The 23,919-nt window shown below is 37.2% G+C and overlaps 2 protein-coding genes across 18 annotated transcripts in view; both read right to left on the bottom strand.

Annotated features, from left to right (window-relative positions):
- The window catches only part of afap1l1 (actin filament associated protein 1 like 1), a 34,337-nt gene extending 14,759 nt beyond the window's left edge, over positions 1-19,578 (bottom strand). For 2 of the 6 annotated variants that reach the window (XM_020706710.1, XM_020706711.1), the window contains exon 1: positions 1,781-2,262. In XM_020706710.1, the coding sequence (XP_020562369.1) occupies positions 1,781-1,811 (31 nt within the window). In that variant the 5' untranslated portion in view covers positions 1,812-2,262. Of the gene's footprint in view, positions 1-1,780; positions 2,263-19,478 lie in introns of those variants that run through there. The other 4 variants (XM_011480384.3, XM_020706709.1, XM_023959323.1 and 1 more) reach the window with 3 other exon arrangements.
- A 1,273-nt stretch (positions 19,579-20,851) lies between these two features.
- The window catches only part of ablim3 (actin binding LIM protein family member 3), a 42,958-nt gene continuing 39,890 nt past the window's right edge, over positions 20,852-23,919 (bottom strand). For 11 of the 12 annotated variants that reach the window (XM_011480374.3, XM_011480375.3, XM_020706707.2 and 8 more), the window contains 7 exons: positions 23,724-23,892; positions 22,999-23,028; positions 22,608-22,663; positions 22,432-22,498; positions 22,334-22,344; positions 22,168-22,248; positions 20,852-22,014 (listed from right to left, as the gene is read on the bottom strand). In XM_011480374.3, coding sequence (XP_011478676.1) covers positions 21,901-22,014; positions 22,168-22,248; positions 22,334-22,344; positions 22,432-22,498; positions 22,608-22,663; positions 22,999-23,028; positions 23,724-23,892 — 528 coding nt within the window. In that variant the 3' untranslated portion in view covers positions 20,852-21,900. The other variant, XM_023959321.1, reaches the window with a different exon arrangement.

Here is a 23,919-nt window from a genome sequence, read left to right as displayed (position 1 = left end):
ACAAAACCTCTTACCTCCTCCAGACCATGACTCATTGACTTCACAGAGGTTGAAGTTTATACCAGTCAGCACTAAATCATACACAACACAAAAATCAGAGCAGCGACTTCAAGGAGTTGGCGTGAAATTAGAAGCCACGCTTGAAACTACTGAGCTACTTCATTTGGCACAAGATTCAAGACGTCTCTTAATCCTCCAGAGGATCAAAACATTGTTAACCTCATGTCAAATTGAGTAAAGAGGTAATACTTTGTTGTGTTTGGGGTGTAGGTGCATAAGACCACCCTTGGAATTCTGACCAGGCTTATAAGAGAATATAATCTTCCAAGTCCCTAATATGGATCTAAGAAAACTTCTTTGGTCTGTCAGAGGTTTCACATTAGTCAAGCAAACTTGAGAGGGAGGGGAATACATAAACTTTGCATTCCTTTATTTATTTTGTTTTCTTTCCCATTGCGTGGACCAAAACACCTACAAACACCAGAAACTCATAACAACTGGGGGTTAAAGGGTAGTATTGGGCAAAATGACTACTCTCCAGGAGGAAAAACCTAAAAAAAATAAGGAACAGAACAACAACTGGTCAAACAAGTCTCTACTCTTTTTACCCCGGAACTTCTGTTTACGTAACTTAATACGGTTGCGTCACTTCTGCTCTTTGATCAGCTAATTAGTTTCTATAAAGCCAACTTCCCAGATTTCATTGGCAGAAGAGCCAGATTAACGTTTCCTCAGATGGACCAGGGATTGGTGTTTTTGTTTTTTCTTTTAGCCCATCACAAAGTTCAGATAAGCTTTCCCATCTGCCAAATGAAGCAGAAAAATAAAACCAAAAAACATTCTCTGGTTTAGATTTGACATGCCACTGTGAGTGCATCCAAAGACATCAAAAAAGCTCCAAAAACTTGCAGGCAACTGCAAACAAGCTTCTGAAATAAACAAATAGATTGGAAAATGTTTAACCAGTTTTGCCCTAACCAAAAGGTTGGTCAGCATTAGTGCACTATATACAGAATCTGTAGAGCTGTTTAAAGGTCTGCACACGCTCAAGCATTCTGGTCTTCACGCATGCTTGGCATCTGCCGTTAAACACCAGTTACATTCCTCACCTTGTTAACAATGCAAGGCTCTGCATAGTGCATTTGTGTGTTTGTGAATCAGAGAGGGGTCTGTTTAACCCACAAGTCTCATGCCTTTAGGAGGAGCTTCCACTTATGCACTTTTGGCTCTAAAACTCTGCAGGGGATGGAGCGTGGGGGCGGAGGTAGGGGCGAAGTCAGAAGGGTGAGTAGCGTTCGCGAATTGAGCACCTGTGCTAACATGTCCAACAAGCTGATCCGACAAATATGACAAACTGGATCTCGATCGAGTGAAGCCTTTTTTTTTTTTCTCTAAGCTCCAAGCTCAAACCAAAGAAGTTCATTATGTTGACTTTTACTGAATTAACTTTAAAGAAATACATTCAGAGATGCGGCTGCAAATGGATTTCACAACATCACACCCGTACTCACTATTACTAATCACACAAAAACCTGCAACTTAAAACTTTAAAAAGATAAAAAGTAATCTTAATCTTTTAAATAACTTACATTCCAGCTTTTGCTCTTATTTTAAAGAGCTAAAACAATGATCAAAGCATGAAAAGTGCGACATCTTCTGCACAGTGACAGACACCTTTTCCACCTTTGACAACTACATCTTTTTTTGTTGTTCCCTTTAAAAGCAGCATTTGCTGCAGCTTCCTGCTGTGTTACCAAAAAAGCTTTTGTGAAAAACTTACCCTCAGCAGCAGTGGACGAGAGTCCCACCATTCTGCAAGGTTTGAAAGCAGACAAACTACCTTTATCATGCACAAAAACAAATACTGAAACACTCCTTGGTTCGAGCCTGCTCTGGGGCCAGGAAGCCTTTGTAGTGCAGGTCTGCTGAATTTACACTCCTTTTACCTCTCCCTTCCTCCTTCTGATCTGTTATCTCCCTCCACCTCCCTCTCACACTTTGTATCCCCTCCTCTATTTTTTTTCTTCTGTGGTGGAGTGGGTTTTCAGGGAGATGGTTGAGTGTGTCTGCTGGATCTCCCTCCACTGTAATCCTCAGGATTGTACAGCACCTGGGAAAGACTTGCAGTGTAAACACACATGTAGGTGAATGGATAACCCACACTCTTTTGTACCTTAACATTCTTACCCCGTGTTAGTATTGTCAACCTTTTACTTGCTACTCGCCATAAAACTTTGGTTCTAACAGAAATCGGTACATTTCTCAGTAAAGCTAATCTGCAGGTAAAGAAAAAAAAAAAAACAAGAAAGTTTATTTTAGCTAAAGTGGTTTGAAATAAAAGTATGTGATACTAGTAACTGCTCCAAACTGGATGTGTGGACAAGTTGAAACTTTGAAGGATATGATTCGTTGCCCTCAGCCAGAGTCACATCCCCCGGCAAGAGGTAACATGTTACCCTAAATCGCGCAAGCAATAACGCCAACGCAGCACAAAGAGCGCCCGAGCATGCACGGTCCAATACACAGGCATACGCAATGCAACACAAAAAGACAGACATAACAGTGCTTCTTCTCAAAAGAGGCTTTGACTGTCAGCTGTCTGCCACAAAAAAATTTCAACATTCAAAGTCAAGATTAGAGTCTTACTTAGCATGCCGTCATCAAAAGTTCATTAAGTTTAACACATTTGGGTTTGAAAATTCCTGTCCTGTTTGGTTGTTTTTTTTTTAAAGTTTTTTGGACTGTTTTGGAAAACCAGAAGTGCAGGGACAGATGGTCAAAGCAAGTTTGTAAAGATTTATAAAAAATAGAACCATGCCGCATCCAATCAAATTTAGGTTATTCCGTCACTGAGCTGCAATAATTCGCTGAAACACTCCCAAAAAAACGTATAACTCAAATTCAACTAAAAACTGGCCAATCAGATGCCTCATTTAAAGTATGTGGTGCCTCTTGGCCCCCCATGTCAAACGTTTGAAAAGTTTGATTGACATATTCTCCCTGATCTAGCTTTCACTGGACGTGGAGTGGACTTACAACAAGCTCACTCCTGATTGGTAAGAGTGGTTGCAATAGAAACGTTGAGTCATATGGACTCAGACCAATCACTGCTTTTTAACGGTGTCTGGCTTCAACATTTCTTTGGTTTATTATAAACTAAAGAATGAAAAGAAAATGTGTAGAAGAAAAAAAATCTGTGTGCAAGTCAAAGTGTGGCACGGTGGAGCAGAGGTTAGTGCTCTCACCTCATAGTATGAAGGCCTTGGTTTTTGCAAGTACTCATGCATGTGCAGGTTTTCTCTGGGTACTCCAGCAGCGACTTCCTTCTACAGTCCAAAAAACATGCTTCATAGGTTAATTGGGTTATTTTTAAATTTGCCCTGTGAATGTGAGGGTGTGGCCTAGCAATGGACTGGCGACCTGTTCAGGGTCTGACCCACCTTCGCCCAACAGTAATTGGATTGGCTCCAGAAAGAGATGCAGCAGGTTCTGATGATGGATGGATGGACGGTTGTAGTCAATTTGTTTTAAATTATCTGTCTCGTAGAGCATAAAGTTGGTTTTGGTTGTGTTTACACCAAGCCATTTTGAGAAATGATTCATAATAGGGGGTGTCTTGTGAGTGGTATCCTAGCTTTGGAAAATCTGACTTTGGGACGCTTAGAAATCAAACCAGATTCTATTCACACCAGAGCCAGAAGATCTATGTTCTGGTCCACCTTTGCACAAAGTGATCGCAGTAGCAAATCAAGCACATTTTGGGTTCAAATGTTCTTCGGCACAGTTTAAGCAGGCCTTTAGCCAACAAAACATTTATCTTAAATTGTCCCAGTTTTTTTTTTTACAAGCAAAGCCTACATTGAAAATGGCTCAAAATGGGTTTGAGACAGCTGGGAGGATTTCATGACTATTTTGCAGAAAGATTTATCTCCACTTCTTTTGAATATGTCAAAATGGTTAAGGGAGAGCTGCAATGACTTATGGGAAAATTAAAAACTCCAGTCAACTTTTAAAGACATAATAAGGACCTGTGAAAATACTGTTTAGAGTAAAGTGCAAGGAACTGTTTCTTATTTTAAAAACAAAGGATGGTCCAGTGTTTCCTTCGAAATTAGAAATTCCAAGCTAATGCAGTTTTTTTTTTTGTTTTCATATTGGGAACTCTGCTAGGTTGCATCAGGATCTATCTCACTTTTTTCACTTGTTCTTTAGTATCAAAAACAAAGATGGCAACTAAAAGAGTTCAAAAAGTATAACCCACAAAGCTATTTTAATACCACATATCTCTAAAGAAAAGAAAATCAGGAATTCAGATTTTTATCTCATGAAATACAAAAAAGAGAAAAAACTTTGAAAACAAATCTTTGCCAAAACTGTAACAATACCCAAATTATATTTTTTACCTTAAAGATTTATGAGAACCCCACATAGAGGTCATAGATCCTACTCCCACGAATAAATCCTTCAGTTCTCTAAAACATGGGTGGACATGAAGGCTTTGCAAACACTAATGTTTTTTCAGGAGAACCTTAACTCTGAAGGCAAGGCATAACACAACAGTGACTTTCTGTAGAAGGGCATGTTAGGTATATTTGATGCTCAGCTGGGATATCTTCTTGCATAGCCGCACAATAATTGAAGGGAAAGATCAAAGAGATAGAAAGAACTTAACGCAATAACCTTGTAATCTCAAAGGATTTATCTTGATATGGTATGATATATTATCCTCAGATGTGGAACAACACACTGCTACATATCTCTAAAGAAAAACAATGGATGCAAAGAAAAAAAGAAAAGCTGGCCATACAAATGCCAGAACTTATCTATGGTGAGAAGTTTGTTTTCATCATTTTCTTTCAATTCTCCGTCTGCTCATACAAATACAAGAGCCACACCCCTCTAGGGCCCGTTATGGGATAAAAAAACTACTTCATGCTGTGACTAAATGTGACCTATGGACTCTTAAGTTCCACTGTGGCCCCTTACAGAGCTGAGGAAAGACAACAATGCACTTTAAGCTGTAAAACACACAAAAAATCCCTTTATATCTGATTTGATATACTTGTAATATTGGTGTGGGTTAAATGCCAATCATGTGTTACAAATAGCATTCTTAGAACTTGAGTATGACTAATTTAATAGTGCAAAAAAAACAAAAGTTTAAGAAAAAGTTGGTGTGAAAACCTCAAAGGGCTGTATCATCTGCGACCCCACAAGAGACCAGTACCTTATGAATACTGCTGGCTTTTTTCCACCCTTTTTTTTCTGGAAGTCCCCCCTTCAATGTTTTCTTTCGACATGTCAAACATATAACTGTTTCCCAACCTCATTTGAGATGAAAGCCCAAAGCTTGTTGAAGAAAATGATGTATCTAGAAACAGCGTGAGTGCATGTCAGTGCACCCAAAAAGACTCAAAGCATAATATTGTTAAGTGGCTTACAAGTGAGGGGTTTCAGTACAGAGATGACACAGCGTGAATACTATCTTCATGCTGTGAGAAAGTTTTCCAAATACCACCATACTACTTTTCGGTGAGACAACCGCTGAGTAAAAACATACAACAAAAATGTCTGAGAAAAAGTTTATCTTTCTGATCAAAAACCCCTAAGTTGACCTCACCTGTATGTATTAGTTAGAGATTTAGAATGTAGCAGATGTGCAAATGTGAACTAAACCAGACAGTGTACAAACACTGTTTTCTCTCATGTAAAAGTCCCCTATAATGATGAAATATCCTCCTACTAAACTCCTTAGATTCCAGGCATTTCCAGAGGGTGACGGATTTCATCTCCTCTCCCTGCATTAAACATGTCTAGGCATTTCCAAGCCAAAAAAATCCAGAGCCAACAACAAGTAAACAGAACTTGGTCATGTTTGGGAAGCAAACCTGAAGCTTCTTCCGTCTTTTATTACCGTTTAATGTCATTGGTGGAAAAAACATGGTCAGTGTAGCTTTGAGTAAAAAGGTTTTTTATAACCCGCCAAAATTAGGTATTAAAATGGAAATTTTACAAATAAACTAATATGTCATTGAATTGCATTTTGTCTCAAATCAAATTGTGAAGCTCTTAAAAAAATGATCTTTGTGAACAGTCCTTCAATTATGTGTTCACAATAGAATATCATCAGTCACTCAGAAAATGCAAAGCTCCCAATGTATACAAAAAAGCAGTTTCAAAAAAGCAGTTTTTACTGAATATGAATATGTAATTACCATACTTTACATTTTTTTTTAAAACATATAAAAACATCTTTGTAGTTTGTTCATTTTTAAATATTTCTACTGTACATGGTTCAGCTCTTGAAAGTATTGTAATCTAAACCATGGTTAGCTTAATTACAATTAATTATCTGTCATACCTGCCCAAAGAAAGCAGCAAAGGAACCCCTGCCCAGATGTGAAAGTGTCCTTCTTGAGCAATGATTTGAAATTCAAATGTGGACTTAAGAGAATTAGAAGGCTATGTCTTGTTAAATTAACTAGTAAAGTAAAACAAATGAAACTTAAAATACTGATTAATGATTAGTTGAAGCTTCAGTTGTCACTTTCAGTCTTTCAATTTTTTAGCTCAAACAGAAAACCATATTTTCTTAAAGGAGACCAAAAGTTAAAAAAAAAGTTAGATTTCTAAGATTCCTTTAAAAATGTCATAATTCAATTCATAAATCTGCTTTAAACCAGAATCTTCACCAAAATTTGATCAATTTTAGTGTGATAAAATTTTCCTGTGGTACAGATATAAGCTTTGTCCAACAAACTCAAACTTGAACAATTTTCTCCACATCATGCCGAGTGCCTAAATTCTCTCTTGCAATTAATTTTTTCTCCTCCTCCTACAGTTGATAGGGTTTTCAAGTAACTGCCTTTGTCATTCATGCTCCCTTTAGAGATAGACTTCCTAATGATGTTTATGAATTCACGTATCGCCTTAAGCCTTCTGTTTCCTCTTCCTGTCAGCGGGCCCACTGCCACATTTACTGCAGTGTCTCTGGTGACCATGTTCTCATTGTGCTGCCTAGATCTTAGGCTAGATAGAGCTAAACATATGTGCTGGCAGAGTAGCAACTGCAAAAGAAAGCATAATGGAACCCAGAATGTATTCACCAACCTCTGGTCAATCCACAGTGAGATTTTATTTTATTTTTTCAATGTAAATTCAATGAATGGTTGGTAATGTCAGACAGACATACCATAGTAAATACAGTTTCCCACATGCAAATTACAAAGCTCTTGCAGCCCAAGAAGAAAACATGTGGAAAAGCTTATTTAGTCTGGAGGAGTTGTAAAGATTTAAAAAATGAAGGAAAGAGGAGAAAAACCTGATCTCCCTACTGTTTTTTTATGACACCCAGGAAGACGCTTCAGGTTACAATAAAATGCAACTTCAGACCCCTCACAACATGATACATACAAGTGTAAAAACACAAAAAAAGCCCAAAAAAATGGTCTGCACTTTATCATCCAACATGTTTACTTATGACTCCAGATGCTTACTAGATGTTTGCTGTCAACGCTTGCTAAACGTTTGTGGCCCACCATGTTACAAACTGTCGCCTCAGCATATTGCGTCCTACAACACACCATTTCCCAATCCTACATTTGTCAAGAGCATGCATTCCACAGCTCAGTTACTTTCCTTAATTATCTTAGTTAAAAATCTCTGTGAAGTAAAAAAAAAAAAAAAAAAAAAGGGCTCAGATTAAATCCAGCACATTTTTGCAAATGTTTGTCTGCATCATTTTGGGTGTGTCACTTTACTCCAGACATTATGTCTGAAAAATGTCTGCCATAAATATGCATTCTTGTTCTTTTAATTAAAACTATAATGATTTAGTTCCAGATTTGAGGGGGGAAAAAGGGGAAAAAACTCTGCTCCAACTCATTATTTTTCCTTAATTTAGGTGACTGTGAGGTTTCTGTGAGGATGGTGTGGGAAAAATGATGGATCCTTGCACTTGCCTGTTTATGTATTAACTATCCTCTGAAGGCCGTTACACACTCAAGCTTTGAAACTTCAGAAGGACATGGTTTCACTGTAGCTTAGTAATGTGGGAAGCACTGGTCATGTCTACAGTGGTTATCTCAAAGAGTCAAGGGCCACAGTTGGAGGTCAGGTTAGAAAGGCATTCCTTCTCATGTCCACCGTGTTTGTTCAGTGGCATTCTTTGAACTCCAATAAAGTTACAGTTAACCATTAAAAAAAGAAAAAAACGATCATTGAGAAACAAATGGAGCAGCAAAAACAGTACTGCATAATAAAAACACAATACAAATCAGGCTTTAGAGAGCTTTTTTTATATTTAAATTAAAGTTTAATTAAAATTAAACTTCACCAATAAACTTTTTTTCCTTGTACAAAATGACATAAATCTGCTTTCCTTTGTGAATTCCCTGAGATCTGACATCTACTTTTGAAATCATAAATAACTGTTTCATGCAAGCTCACAAGTTTCGACAAACGTTTAGAAACTGTAAAGAATTTTTCCATAAATAATTTATAATGTTTCAGTTGCAATTTGCCAAATACATATCTGCATTGGTGAATTCCCCATAACAGCAAAGACACAAAAAGGTATGCAATAATAGGACAAGAGGTAGATTTGCATGTTTTAGAAAACAACACAGATTTTGGATCTTCCCCCTAGAGTATTTTTTTTTATTATGATCATATCATTCATAGACAAAAAAACAAAACATGTTTTCTAGGACAAGGTTTCTCCAGAGCAGGAGGAGCAGGAGTTCATCAAAAATTTGCCTCCGAGTTATCCTGTCCTGTCACTCATATCTCAGAGCTGTTTGCTCCTCCGCTAGCTTACACCCCCTCACACCCCCAACCTATCAAGTGCAACTAAAATATTGGAGCTATCCAGCCGTACAGTTTGAGCCAGATGCCAACTCGGACGAACATGGATCTCGTGGCCCAGCGTATTTTCTGCATCACGAATAAGATCTTTTTCAAGCAGCATTTGTTCGTCTGCCCCGATTCACGATTTGAATAAAGAAATAGTCAGAAATGCTATTTCGAGCCTACTTTTCTTAATGTGCGTTTATGACAATGAGAAAAATACCACAAGAACATGTTAAAAACACCAAAAGCACAATTTTTCAGGTGTTTAGACATGCAGACGCAGTGAAACCTTTATTCAAATTCACAATTAACAAACTAAATTTACCATAAAGGAGCAATTTAAAGCATTCTAAACCTAGAGGGACATAGGACTGATCTGATGAAGGCCAATTTGTAGTATAGTTCACAGTCCTGCTATGTGGAAGAAATTGTGTCTCTTATGAAATTTTTTTGACAACAGAGTTAAGTCTTTGTTAACCTTTCTTTGCAGTATGTTGTGTTGTCTTGAATTTCTGATAAAAATGTACTAAGAAATCAAATCAATCAAAACAATTGAATGAACGAGAGTGATAAAGAGTTTTTTTTTCTTCCTTAGTAGATTTCGAATTATTTTGTCCTTTAAGTTACCCTCAAATAAGATGAGCAGTTGAACGAGACTATGCAGACAGCTGTTGTTAGAATCATTTTTAATCTGAAATAAGGTCACAGGCCACAAAACTGATCAATAAGAGTGGATGCCAATCTGCTTTCGACCTCTCACCTTCAACCTTCCTCTCATTTTTCCGTGTTTCACTCTGATTTATTCAGGTCTGGGATGGCAGAGAGGGACTGACTCAGCCTGGTGTCAGACAAAGACCCTACAGTGCAGCCAGTATTAATCAGATCACAGAAGTGCCCTGAGTCCTATGAGATCACCACAATGCTATGTCTCGATTACAGAAAAGTATTCACTTACTGAAAAAAAAAAAAATCTATTTTGCAAGGGGAAGTCTTACTTTATTGATGCTGCACAGACAGGCTAAGAAACACGGCCTTCAAACGCACACACAAATATGAACAACAGGAGGAAAAGAGGAAGCTTTGTTTCTGTCTTAACTTTGCCGATTTGGTCTGGGACCAGAGCTCAGTCTTTAGTTCTTTGGGAAATCTTAAAAAATAAATAACCATCCTAATCTGCGTAGCCTGTTGCTGCATAATGTTACTGAGAAGTTTTTACATTTGGTAGATAAACTTAAGAAAATCATATATTTTAAAAAATACCAACTTTACTCATTTTCATTTACAATTTTTACCTAAAAACAGAGTTGAGGTTTCACGCGCTGTTCAAGCTTTGTTTTTTAATCGAACAATAAAATATAAATGAAATAAAGGAAGGTTTCCCCTCTACAAATGTAATGGAAATTAGAGCTTAGCAGCTTCAAACGTGTTTAATAATAAATAAAAAAAAACTAATAAATAACGGCAGAGGAAATACACGCTGGATCCGTCACTGTCTAGCCAAAACCGTAGAATAAGTGGAACTGCGCCCAATTACGCATTTTTACTGACGCTCAAATAAAAAACTACGATTTTCTTAATATGCAGCAAAAAATGCAAAAAAAACACCAAGCCAAAAAAAAAAAAGAGACAAATATTAATTAAAATATTTTCTAAATTATTCAACACTTATATTTATTAATCCTCTTCACCCCTGTCGGGGCATAGGGCGTCTACTAGGTCTCTCCAGCCTCTCCTGTCCTGGGCCGTGGTTTCTATCTGGCCCCATGATAATCCAAGAGATTTGGCTTCCGCCGCCGTTGTTCTCTGCCATGTTGTTTTGGGCCGTCCTGGATTTCTTTTGCCTTGTGGGTTCCACTTTAGCGCTTGGCGAGTGATACTGTTTTGTGGTTTTCGGAGCGTGTGTCCGAGCCATCCCCACTTTCTCCTTTTGATTTGATTCTCCACTGGCTCCTGTTTGGTTAACTTCCAAAGGCATTCGTTCGTGACTCTGTCTTGCCATCTGATTCTAGTGATGGTCCTGAGACATCTATTGACGAAGGTTTGGAGTCTATGGATTGCGGATTTGGTAGTGCGCTATGTTTCGCATGCGTATAACAGCACAGATTTTACGTTTGTATTGAAAATTCTGAGCTTTGTTGCCTGGGTGATGTGCTGGGATGACCAGATAGGTCTAAGCATCTTGAATACTGCGGCCGCTTTTCCGATTCTTGCTTTAATGTCTCGGTCTGTGCCGCCATCTTTGCTGATGATACTGCCCAGGTAAGTGAACTGCTCCACTTCCTCTATGACCTCGCCGTTCAGGATCAAGTTGTCGACTCTGGTATTATTTGACCTCAGGTTCTTGGTCTTGACCATGTTTATCTTGGGCCCTACGTTTGCTGCCGTCACATCAAGAGCTGTTAACTTGAGGTTCATGTGGTCAAAGCGGTGAGACAGAAGTGCGATGTCATCTGCAAAGTCTATGTCTTCCAACTGCCGTAGATTTTCTCCTCCTGGGAGGAGGAGAAAATCTGGCCGGATTGTTAATGAAGCGAGGCAGTAAAAGCCGTAAGGAAGCTGTCGTGCGGACGAATCTACTCTCGCCCAGGACAACCATTCAACACTGGTTTAGTCCAATTTTGTCGACATTATTTAAATAAAAAAATAAAACGTTTTAATTATGCAAATTCTATTAGATACTAGTAGATACTGAAAATAAATTTAAGATGAAGTTTTTTAAAAGAACAATTTTTTTGGAGGTAATGTTTTTCATAACAATGAGCTATTCATTAATGTATAGAACAAGGTCCTAATGATTTATTCCGAAACATTTTGAAAAGATGACGGGGTTGATTTCATTCACGAGCACTCGACTGGTGACATGTGTGATGTCATCCAAAAAAAATGACTTAATTCTGCCTCCAACCAAATTAAGTCAATTCTGTCACCCTTTTTTTGCCGTACGGGCGTTGCCATGTTGGAGCCAGACAACGTCAGTAAGCAGTCATTGGTCCATATTGGTCTGAGTCAGCATTTCTATGGCAACCCCCTCTTGCCTATTAGAGGTGACCTTGTTGGAAGGCCACACTTATTCCACTTAAAAGTAGGCAACACAAAATCTGTCAGCAGAACATTTTAGACATTCAAAGTGAGACCATATAGTTTTATTGGGGCACCTGACTTGCCAGTTTACAACTCTTTAAAACACTGTCAAACACTTTTGGAGTGCATCGCTTAATCAGCACTCTGTTGAGAGAGGGAGGTCATTTTTATTTTTTAGATTTTATCAGCTGATTTTTTCTTCTTTTAACTCAAATTTGAAAGCTCCTTTTCTAATGAAAACTGGGTGGTCTCGAAAAAAAAAATCCCTTTACTTTGTCATATGCCCCTTTTTTGTGTGACGTCCGAGATTATTGATCTGCTATCTATACATTCATAGTTTTATTGAATTCTAGTTCAACAAGTAAAATAATAAGGTACATTGAAATAAAATGACATTGTAGTATACGTTTTGGAAAAAGTTATTCAAGTAAATATAATGTACTAAATGCAACTTTGGTTTTCCCTCCACTTCAGTCTAAGGTGTCTGGATTGCCTCAATTTCTATTTATCTGGGTAAGCTTTTATAATATCCTAGCAGCGGGTGGAATCCAGCTGTCACTGCATCTCTGATGGTGTTCCAAAAGGCTCAGTACCACATCTCTGATCTCCGTCATTTGCTCACATGGTCTTTTTAAACATCTCTATGCTGACGACACACACCTCTTCTTGTCTTTTCTACCAAATAATATGAATCATCAAACAACTCTGCCGGCCTCACAGATAGATAAGAGACAAACGTCTTCATCTTAGTCACTTAAACACAAGTGACCAGATCTCGTATCATCCTATTTTGTACAGCAAAGCTTCAAATCGTCAAAATGTTGCTTTACGTCTTGTTTTTTTATCAGCCAAAAAAAGGACACATGCTCTTTTCACTGCACTGACTCCTTGCGCTGCCGACATGCGATTACAAGGCCTTACACTTGTCTGTAAAGTAGTATCTCACGTCTTCCATTTGGGTCCACAACCCTCGGTGATAATAGAATTGTAAAATGAGCAATCCTATCCGACATGCACATCAGTCATACTGGATTGAACTTTTTACTAGCTTCCTCTGCACTAAAAAAAAAAGTCTACTTTTTGTTCTTGCAGCTGAGAGTTTTTTTCTACAGCACTAAAATTTAAAATGTATTCAAACCCAGTTTTTACATTTACTAGATGAATTATACATATAAACAAACACATTATTATTGATTCACAGAGGTTCAGTACACCTATTTGTTGAACACATTTTACTTGTGTTTACTTTAGTGTAACTCTTTGACTTTCGAACTGAAGCACCTAAAAAAAGGTAAATGAAGGCAGGTGCAGTTTACCAAGGAACATCAGGTGTACTCTTTGTACGGCAAGCAAAGCACTTCACACTTACTACAATGTAAAATTATCCAAATTTACAAAAAATGAAACAAAAAAACCCTAAACTTTAAGAGCTTGGTTTAAAGAGACCAAAATAAATGTTAATTCTTAATTTCTTTGAGATAATTTGATGAGCTAAATAATTTTAGTTTAGGCATTGAAATTGAACACAATTTGGACACAACCTTTGAGTGACAAGTCACTTAAAAAAATCGCACCTTTTAGTTTCTCTCTTCACGAGACACTACTATTCCTAAAAACCAGTATCTTTAAGGCCTACTGTTTTGTCAGTTCGAGCAATCTGTCTGGCTTTTCTATCTTTTTTAAAATTCTTGAAATTCTTGCATAATATTTTGCAACAATCCATTTCAAAACAGCTCTGTTTTTTACAGATAAAACTGTTTTCTATGATTCTAAAGACTCCAACAAAATTATGGGTCAGAGTTATTCCTTGCATAAGATGAATGTTAAAACTATTTCAGTGTTCCCATGTGCTTTATTTTAATATCGTATAAAACTGCAGCAGGAAATGTTGAGCTGATGGTTCAAACATGACTGGATATGAAAAAGAAAGGAAGGTTGTAAAAGAAACAGATGCCATGTTAGAAAAAAAGAAACAGATGCCATGTTAGATCTGAGGTAAATAACATACGCAGGTGAAATGTCATGCATGAATGAGTAAACTTATAAAGCACTTTTATGGTATTTCAAGTGGAATGTTGGATGTTCTGCGTCAAATTTTATCTTGAATCTCAGGGCTAGGACGCGTTTTGATTGGTTGACATTATGCATAAAAAAACAATGTTCACAATGGGCTTATTTTAGATAAGTCTATAGTTCTGAGAAGAGGCTCCTTAAAATGTTGAAAGAGAAATGTAACACAAAAAAATCATCATAAAACCTTCCCTATATATATATATATATATATATATATATATATATATATATATATATATATATATATATATATATATATATCTTTCAAGAAGGATGCACTCATAATGAATTATTTTGCTTACATCACTCCTTTAACAGATTCTTCTTTGGTAATTTTTCTTCTGGAGAGCTCTGCAGGATTACCATTGCCTGACAACATATTAACACAAATCACCTTAAATTATGGCTGCTGTCAAATAACACAACTGAAAGTTCAAATGATAACAGGTTAGGTTAGTCTTATTCTGCCCGGTCTCTGCAATAAATCTGTAATTTCTCTGCACTGTTTGTACTTGTGCTTGCACTCCTCCCCAGGCAGAGTCACGTCACCCCTGTGAAACAGACATAACTTTTTGTGCAACATACACTGTAATAGAGTGATGTTTAAAGAAATCTTCATGGCAACGCTTTGCAGAAAGCTGCATGGAGACTGACCCTTCTTGCCCTCACACAAAGCACATATGCACTTCCACTTGTGCAGATGCCTAGAAAAACCCTGAACACAACTCAGTCATATGAATCATAATGATCACTCTGTTGCTAAAAGGGGATTTCCATTTCTTGCAGGGGTTGACTACAATTGTGAAAGATTTAGAGCTCGAGTATGACAAGGCATACATTTAGATAATACTAAATATGAAGATTAACTTAAATCTGATGTCCAGTATGTTCCAAATATAAAATAAATCTTGAATAAGTCAGATCAACACAATAAAACATAACCCTTGTTTTTAATTGAATAAATAAGTAGTTAGCTGAAACTGCATGAATTTGTTTAAACTTTTGTGATATTGTTCTATAAGCAACTTGGTTATGGTAATCAATAACTAAACACCTCAAACTGTATTTTATTTTAAGTACAGATCATACAATGAAATTACCGGTACTGTAATACGTGCAGGTTTTTCCTCTAGTTTTTGATATAAGATAATTTTCTCCATGTGAGGTTAAACTTTTGTATTTTTAAACTTCTGTTATGTGACAAATTGGTGTAACTGAGCAAGATATCTTACAAACTGCTGTGAGGGATAAGAAGCCAATTAAAAAGTGAAGTGATGAGAGCCCAGCATGTAAAAAAAAACTAGAGAGAGGTGAATCCAATAATCATTTGTTGTGGTGAAGGTGGAGCCAGGTGCCAAGCATTATGATGAAGGCAGAGCCTGTAACAAATTGCTGCGATGGAAATGAATGCCTTGACAAGCTGTTGTGATGGAAATGGAACTTGACAGAACTTTTTGTGACAGAAGGTCATTAACCCTCCTGTTATGTTCATTTGTGAGGAACAGATATGATGTTCCTGTGTCAATTTGACCCGGTGCATGTTTTATTAATTAAAAAATGTCTGAAACCCAAAAAATGCTAACAAGCAGTGGGAATATTTCATTACTAACTCCATTACTAATTATTCTATCAAAACTTAGTGAAATGGTGTTTCTTACCTCTAACAGGTAGTGGTTCAATTATTAGATAATTCACTCGTTTTTCTTAAAAATATGCATGTTCAAACTTTTTATTTTTATTTTTCACTATTGTATTACTTTTGAAAGACCACCATATAAAATACAATAGTTTTACTTAACATTGAAACGTAATCTTGAAATTTTGTTTTACATATATGCACTGTGAACCAGAAAAAAACAAAATCACAATACAACAGACAAGCAACTGCATAATGAAGTTGTGTGTGCGTCTGTACATATACACAACACAAGAGTGACCAGTCATTACAGTGTGCTTTGTGCACTGTCTTTATTTTGTTTTCTGCAGACAGGTTTGTCTGACGCATATTTGAGGATGAAGACCAATGTATTTCACAATTCTTTGACATGAATGTCTTGCTTGGAGGAACATGAATAGCATTTCCCTCATCTGGTTCAAAATCAGAATCATTAGAATCAGAATTTAGCTGAAGATAGTCTTCTTCTGATCATGATCAGTGATGACTTCCAGAGCCTCCTGGACTGTCACATTTCTGCTTCTGCTGCTCATTTTGTAAAGGCCTGCCTGTGTAATTTTGGAAGGACTCCCATTCAGAGAATCTTTTATATGTTTTGCCCCTCCCCTGTTGAGTGTCCACTGAATGTGGTTTGAGTTTTCTCACCAGAACATAAATGGTTCCTGTCAAAAGCCATAACCCCCTGTGCACCTGTGTGTGTGTTTGCGTGTGTGTGCCTATGTGTGTGATTGGGGTGAAATATGTCTCAAGCTGCAAATAAAGGAATACAAATAATAATAAGACATCTTTGTACCTTTGACTGCTGGGTCAAATTGACCCGAACAGTATCTATGTGATATAAACATGCAGGGGGGGTTGCAAATATGTGAGATGAACCATTTTCATAATATATGTTGATTACGCAAATTAAGGCAAGCAGAAGAAGTTTCATGCTTAAAAAAATACTTTTAACTATTTTTCCTAGATGTTCAAACTTTAAAACGGGTCAAAATGTTGGTACATCGGTGGAGCTTTTCATAAACAAGTGGCAGGACCAATGAAAAACTAACACAATTAAGGCTGAGCGTGATGTGCAGGTGCATCTTGTGAGGGAGACGGAACCAAATAAAAACTGTTGTTATGGAGATGGAGCGTTTGATAAAGATACCTTTGATAAAGATTACATTATTTTGATGACGGTGTAACAAAGAGATGCTATGTATGTGGAGCCAGTGGCGAACTGTTGTGATGGAGGTGGAGCCTCTAACAAACTGTCGTGATGGAGGCAGTGCCTGTGACAAAATGTTGTGATGGAGGTGGAACCGGTGACAAACAGTTGTCATGGAGGCAAAGCGTATGACAAGCTGTTGTGATTTTTTTACTTATACAACCCAAAGTCACAACAACAGTCATCTCAATGGGCTTCGTACCGGTAATTGTAAAGTAGACATAAAATCAAAAGGATAATGAATACATAGAATTCAATAGGGTTGTTGTGATGAAGGTGTGGCCCATGACAAACTGTTGACATGGTAGTGGATCCTGTGACAAAATGTTGTGATGGAGGTGGAGCTACTTTGTAAAATGTTGTAGTGAGGGAGGGTGGGGTTTATAACAAACTGATGCGATGGAAACGAAAAAATAGAAACTGAAAAAAAACCAACAAATTTCAAACACTATTTAACTGAATATATTGATATTAGCATGCTTAATATCACATTAGAAAAACATTATTATTTCTTTTAAATGCTTTGGTTTGGATGAGCTTTGTGTTACAGTTATGCTTTTTTTTTGTCTCATCAGGTGACTCTTAGCTCAAATGTGTTTCCACAGACTCCAAAAATGTCTAACAATAGAAACATTCATCAGATCAGATGGGATGAATCACAGAAAATCCCACAGTGTCTCTCCAAAGGGACAGCCTCTCCCGTCTCACACCCACCTGATGCTCTGCATCTGCTGGTGTGGAAGCAGAATCTTATCCACATCAGACTCTAAAACAAAACGTTCAATATGTCCGTGGAACAGCACCTTTAAAATGGACATTTTGCAGCCACAAAATGAGAAAAAAGCTGTCTTAAGATGATTGCACGTCTTTTCTACACTCAAGGTCTGCAAAGAATCTGTTCATGTATTACATGAACAGATTCTGCAGAAGGGTTTAACAGATTTGTTATTGAAATGTTGCAAGAAAAAGCACAAAGTAATTTTCTCACATTTGACACATTCAGGTTCTTTTTGATTAATACAAAGTGTAAGACAGCTGAAACCTTTGGTAGTCATGGTTTAGTTTAAAAGGAGAGAAAAATTCAAAGCCATGGCCAAGCAGAGGACTACAAATGTAAAGCCCTTTAACACTGTTTGTTCTGTACCACAGTTTGTTTCCTCAGAATGCCAGTTTTGCTGGGCAGATGTGAAAAACCACAGCAACCATGGTCCACCTGAAAACGATGGTCTAAGCTCAACATAGCACAAACACTGAAGACCTATCCAGGAAATCAAAGGGCAGAAGTCAGCCAAAGACAGTCTGTTCACACTTCAACTGGTATTAAAATAAAAGCATGAATCCTCCACCAATTAGACAATTATTCTGTGGATACATTTGTACACTGCACCGATAATGTCTGAAATTTTACATTTGTTGCCTATTTTCCCCCTATTTTTAACCAAGCTTTGGGACCCCCACCTCCCAAAAAACCAAAACTATATCTGTATTTCATTTGAATGAACCCATTCATTATTTGGCGGTTTTATCACAAACCGTGACGCTTTCCCGTCACATCATGTCACAAACAGCAACATCTTTCCAACAGAAGTTTGAGTAGACCTTACTTACGTAAGTGGGTTTAAAAGAAATTATTTGAAGTGATCTAGACCAGGAAAAAAGTCACAGAGCAGCAGCCAGTCAGGGGTCTCAAAAAAAGGTAGGTTTTTCCCCAGGGGGGAGTCACTGTGTGTTTACACTGATGGTGTTAATCTAAACACACAGCATCAGCCAGTTAAGTACATTCCTGTGTGTGTGTTTGCATGTGTGTGTCGAAACTGATAGCAATGACAGATGAGGATTGCTTCCACCGTGGACAAGACCTTAACACTTCCTTCCTCAGTTACAAAGTATAAACCAAACACACCAAACCACACACAATGTCATTGATTTATCTTATACACTAGGAAAAAAAATGAAGAATTCAGTTTGGAAATTCAAAATGTCAACATGCTTTTTTAGGTCAAAAGTCTTGCAAAATGAGATAAAGCCCAAACACTTGGACTGTCTCCAACGTCCTTTAACTGCTAAGTCAGTTGAGCAAAAATGTCCATTAAATTGAACATTATAATCACTTTCACATGTCAACCTGCCCTGCAGCTGGTAACTAAACTTTATAGCAGCAGGCAAACACACCAGCTGAGGACTAAAAACCAAACACCAAACAAAATGTATGCTTGGAAATCATTAAATTGTCTTTTCAGTTCACTTATGATGGAGTCATCTGGAGTTTTTAAGCCCTAGTAAGGGAGGAAGTGCATTTGTTTGTATTACTTTGAAAACAGAGCACTTTGTTGTTGTTTATCTATAAAAGTGGTGGTGGAGGGGGGCATACTCAGAAAAAACAAAGGATGCATATAACTGCCGGTATTTCAATTATTCTAGTACAAATGTCCTGAAAAAACAATTTATATGAGAAAAAAAATCAGCAAAACAAACAACAGAAAACAGAAGTTACTCCAACTCACACGCGTGATCTGTCATTACCATTTAAAACTAAAACATGCACAATCAGAAAAAAATGAAGAGACAAATAAAAACGTAAACCAGTCTTACACATGGTGCTGCTTGTGTCCATTGCGCTGCTGATGACATTTAGTGCATGTCCGCAAGAGACTGAGGGCGTACAACTGTGCAGCCACAGCCAGACATGGCAACACAGACCGGCAAGACGGGGTTTGGTTCCTGCTGGGTCCTAAAGCCCGTAAAGTTTATGTTGATTTTGTAAATTAAACTGGCAAATTTTTTCTTTTTTGAAGAGGAAGTATTCTGGAAAAAACTGTATATTTCCTTTAAAAGAAATTACCTTTATTATTATTATTATTATTATTATTATTATTATTATTATTATTATTATTATTATTATTATTATTATTATTATTATTATTATTATTATCATCATTTTGCATTATAACAGATTAGCACCCATTAAGATCAATATCTATTTTTGCAAAGGCAAGCTGCCCCCCCAAAAGAAAACAAACACTTTGACAAAATAAAAACAGACAAATAAAGTGTGCAAAAAATGAAAACTATAACAGAAAATAGAAATTATAAATAAAACAGCTATTTCAGAGAAAGGTAAAGAAACAGAGAAGTAACAAATTAGAACTGTTAGAATTGTTAAAAGGATTATCATTGTTTTAAGTGAAATATAAGGAAATTAATACATTCAGAAGAAAAAAGGCGGCTAGATGGAGCTTGTTTTATGCGTCATAAAATTTCATCTGTTCTGAAAGAGATATGATCATTCACCACAATTACAAACAGTCTTGTTCACTGGGAAGATCTTCATTTGTTTATCTTTTATTTTCAAGATTGCTGTTACGGTTTCAGATTATTGCATTTGCATGCATGAAAAGTAAACTGTGACTGGTGCTCCTACTTGTGTGCATCTGATCTGCCAAAAACTCCAAATTTTTTATTAAGGAAAAAAAAAAAAACATCGAGAAACAAACTATATGATATTGGCCTGAAGTCTAGATGTACTGTAAGAATTCCTTATAGAATACTTGGAAAAAACGAAAAATATCATATCCCCCCTACAAAAATTAGGGCCAACTGGACAGTTTAAAAATTAAATAAATGCCAGATTAAAAGGATTTCTTGCCTAAATGGAAATTATCTTTGATTTGATTAGAAAGTCACACCTCGGGACAATTTAAACTAATCAAAAAAATCTTATAATAAAAAGATGCAGGTGCACAGTTTGATATTGGGCACCTGTGTGAGTGAATGCAATGTTTTTGTTCAACTTTTAACGCGTCAAACAGTTTATCTGCTCCAACATGCTTGTAAAAAGAGGTCAGAAATGCAGGCCTCACCTTATTTTTCTCCCACATATTATATTATAATTTATCAAAAAATGAATAGACACACAAAAATAAAATGAAGGACAGCGGTGCTGCTTAAAAAAGGAATAAAAAGACAGTGTTTCAATTGAGCTTTTATTTTTGTGACAAAACCTGAAAAGAAAAGTATTCAAATGAAGTCAAGTCTACATCAATCCTGGATCTGGGATTCTAAATGCCTCAAAGAGCATTTCGTTCAAAGAAAAAAATAATCTCTGTAGCTACAAAATTGTTGAAACAGCATTTTGACAGAATAAAAACGAGAGTGAATGAAAATATACGGATGGGAGCAGTGCTCACTCAGAGTCATCCTTCTATTGCAATGTGTAGAAAACATCAGAGCTGCTGTTTGTTTTCTATCAAGTCTAGTCGATTGCACATTCTTTCAGGTTACCATGACAGCTGCACAGTGATCTAATCATGACCTTGACTTGTTGAATCCTTATTTTTTAAACTGTCGATTTTCATCCTCACTTTGGTTTCCTTTTTTGAAAAATCAATGCAGGTCGCACAAACAGCTGAAAAAAGCTTTCATCCACTTCAGACTGTTTTCTTTTAATATCAGGTTTTCTTTTCTAAACTAGAGAGGACACTTCATAGAACAAAGTCAAGATGGGGAAATAATAGTAAAATGCTTCCCAAACCAGAAAGAAACTGATATCATTTTTAAGCCCACACTCATTCTTCCTATCCATTCCTGCAGATAAAGTGTCTACATTCTACTCATTCAGTTTGCTGGTGCTGCACAGTCATAACTAAAAGAGCATAACAAATAAGGCAAAGCCAAAACTCTCCCTATCACCTTCATTTCTGCGGTGCTAGTCACAGGCAGACGTTTGTGGCCTCACAGGAGCACAGTAAGATCTTCTTCTACCGAGAGAGAAAGCACAAAACTACAGTAAGACAGCCTCTTTTGCTTGCACTGCACTCCAACACACAACCACAGTCAGCTGTGCTGCCAGTTCATTCTGCATAAAGCCTCTGTGGCCTTCTGTCCAAGTCCAATCTGGCAGGACCAGACTTTGGTTTGTTGCTTTAGGAGACCTGCAACGGGTTCTCAGGCATGGCAGTGTAACTGAGTTAAAGTTCGTCCAGTCTTTCTTTATGTTTTTCACGCTTGTCTGGAATTAAAACAGTCGGGCCTGCTTTTTGAGCTCATTCCTCTTCCACAGGGCCAGCCGGTCAAATTCTTCCACGGTCATACCAAACACTTGGACAAACTCTTCTGGAGACAGGTGGCGCTGACAAAAAACAAGCAAGAAAACAGAGAAAAGCTATAACAATTTTCCTCAATTTATATTTGTTTCAGACATAACTTAAAAATAAAATTAACATTTTTGTCAGCTCTCATGTCCTCCAAACCCAGTTTTCCTCTGGCTCCATTCATCACTTACTTCCAGTCTGGCTCTGTCTACATCTTTTGGAAGCTTGTTCCGCCCTCTGGTGGTGACAATGAGCGCCTCATAGGGGTAAATCTGGGAGAAAAACATCCAAACTATAGATGACTAATTTGCCTCACTGACACTCTTTCAAAAATAGGAATCCAATGTTAAAATTTACCTTGTATTCAGCTGTGAAAAACGATAAGATAGTCGGGTAAATGTACATGATAATTAATGAAAATGTATAGCTGGTTTATGATTAATTGTGACAATTACCTTTGTTTCCCCAGTTCACCTCACTGCCATCATCATACTGGTAATGATAGCAATCTGCACTCTGAGGCTACAAGAGCACAATAAAAAAAAGAAAGAAAGAAATTGAGTTGGAAGCAAGTTAATAGGGTTTATCAAAATATTTAATTGGATTATATATCTGTATATTTTTGTCTGACCCGCTGGATGCCATTGCGCCCATATCCTGGTAGTGAAGCGGACTTACAAACAAAGTCTGAGGTATTAAAAAAAAAGTAAGTAAGTTAAAAATAACAGTAAACACTTTTAATTTAATAATCCTACAGAATTGAAAACACAGCAGTACCCTCCATTGCCAGAGGGTGGTGGTCAAGGCTTTCTAATAAAATGTTCCAGACGTGTTGGCTTACAGAGGGTTAAAGAGATGAACCCACAGCAAACATCTAATTTCTGATCTGGTGAAACCAGCTTCAGTGAATTTTAAAGCAGTTACCAATTAAATAATCCACAACCACAAACCTCAGGGCAAAACAGGCAGCTTTTTTAAGAGGAACACATTTTTTTTTACCCCCCCAAAAAAAAGAAACTCACCACTGTCAGCGCTGTACTGAGAACGTGGAGCTGTAAAGTAAACATATTTAACAATGAAAGCACAAGTCTCAATATGTTTTAATGTTAAAATCCAATTAAAAAAGTATCTGTTCTTTCATGTTTAACACAGAAATTATTGTTAAAAGGAAATGTGCAGAACACACTCAGTAAAGACAAATTAGTTAAGACAGCGACATGGAGGGAGATGCAGAAACCAGTAAGCCAAAAAGGTAGAAAAGCAATTGAGATTCGGCCTATCTCCTACTAAACAACAAGTTTCTGGATTTTGGCTGAAAACAGCATAATCATATTTGAAAGACCATGAGAAAGCTTCTAAAATACCACAAAGTGGGTCTTTACAAACTTCAATATCTGAAATGACTTTAACTCTTTTTTGAGATTTTTTAGGACACTTGGAAAAAAAATCGACTTTTATCAAAGAAAGTTCATGAGCTGCCAATGGTTGATTTCAGATCTGACATAGGGTGTTGAGCCAACTCGGTGAATTTCTTTCTCAACCATCCTCCAAGCTGGCTGCCCTCATAACCCCCCTGTGTAGCATATATCATCCCCTCTGGCCTCAACTCAAACCCCAGTAACAAGACTAAACCCTGTGATCCTTCTGGCAGGCACGTAGCTGAACAGAAACACAGTCAAAGGATCAGACATTTATGAACTTGTAGAGAAAAATGGAAATATTCCACAGGGGGTGGAGGGATCCTCACAGCCATTGATGGTGTAGTTGTAGGTCGATGTGCTGTAGCCTGTTGTGTTGAGGGTTTCCTTGCTCCCACTGCGAGAATTCCTTGCACTGCCCCAGGGGTCATTGTCATAGAAACCAGATCTGGCTTTCATCTCCTCCTTCAGGATCATCCTCCCGATGCCACTCCCAATCTGAGAGGGGAGAGTGAGGGAAGGGAA

This window comes from Oryzias latipes, chromosome 10 (genome assembly GCF_002234675.1).
Source record: "Oryzias latipes chromosome 10, ASM223467v1".
Classification (NCBI taxonomy): domain Eukaryota; kingdom Metazoa; phylum Chordata; class Actinopteri; order Beloniformes; family Adrianichthyidae; genus Oryzias; species Oryzias latipes.
Note: the sequence above shows the minus strand (reverse complement) of the source record. Positions and strands in the feature narration are given on the sequence as shown.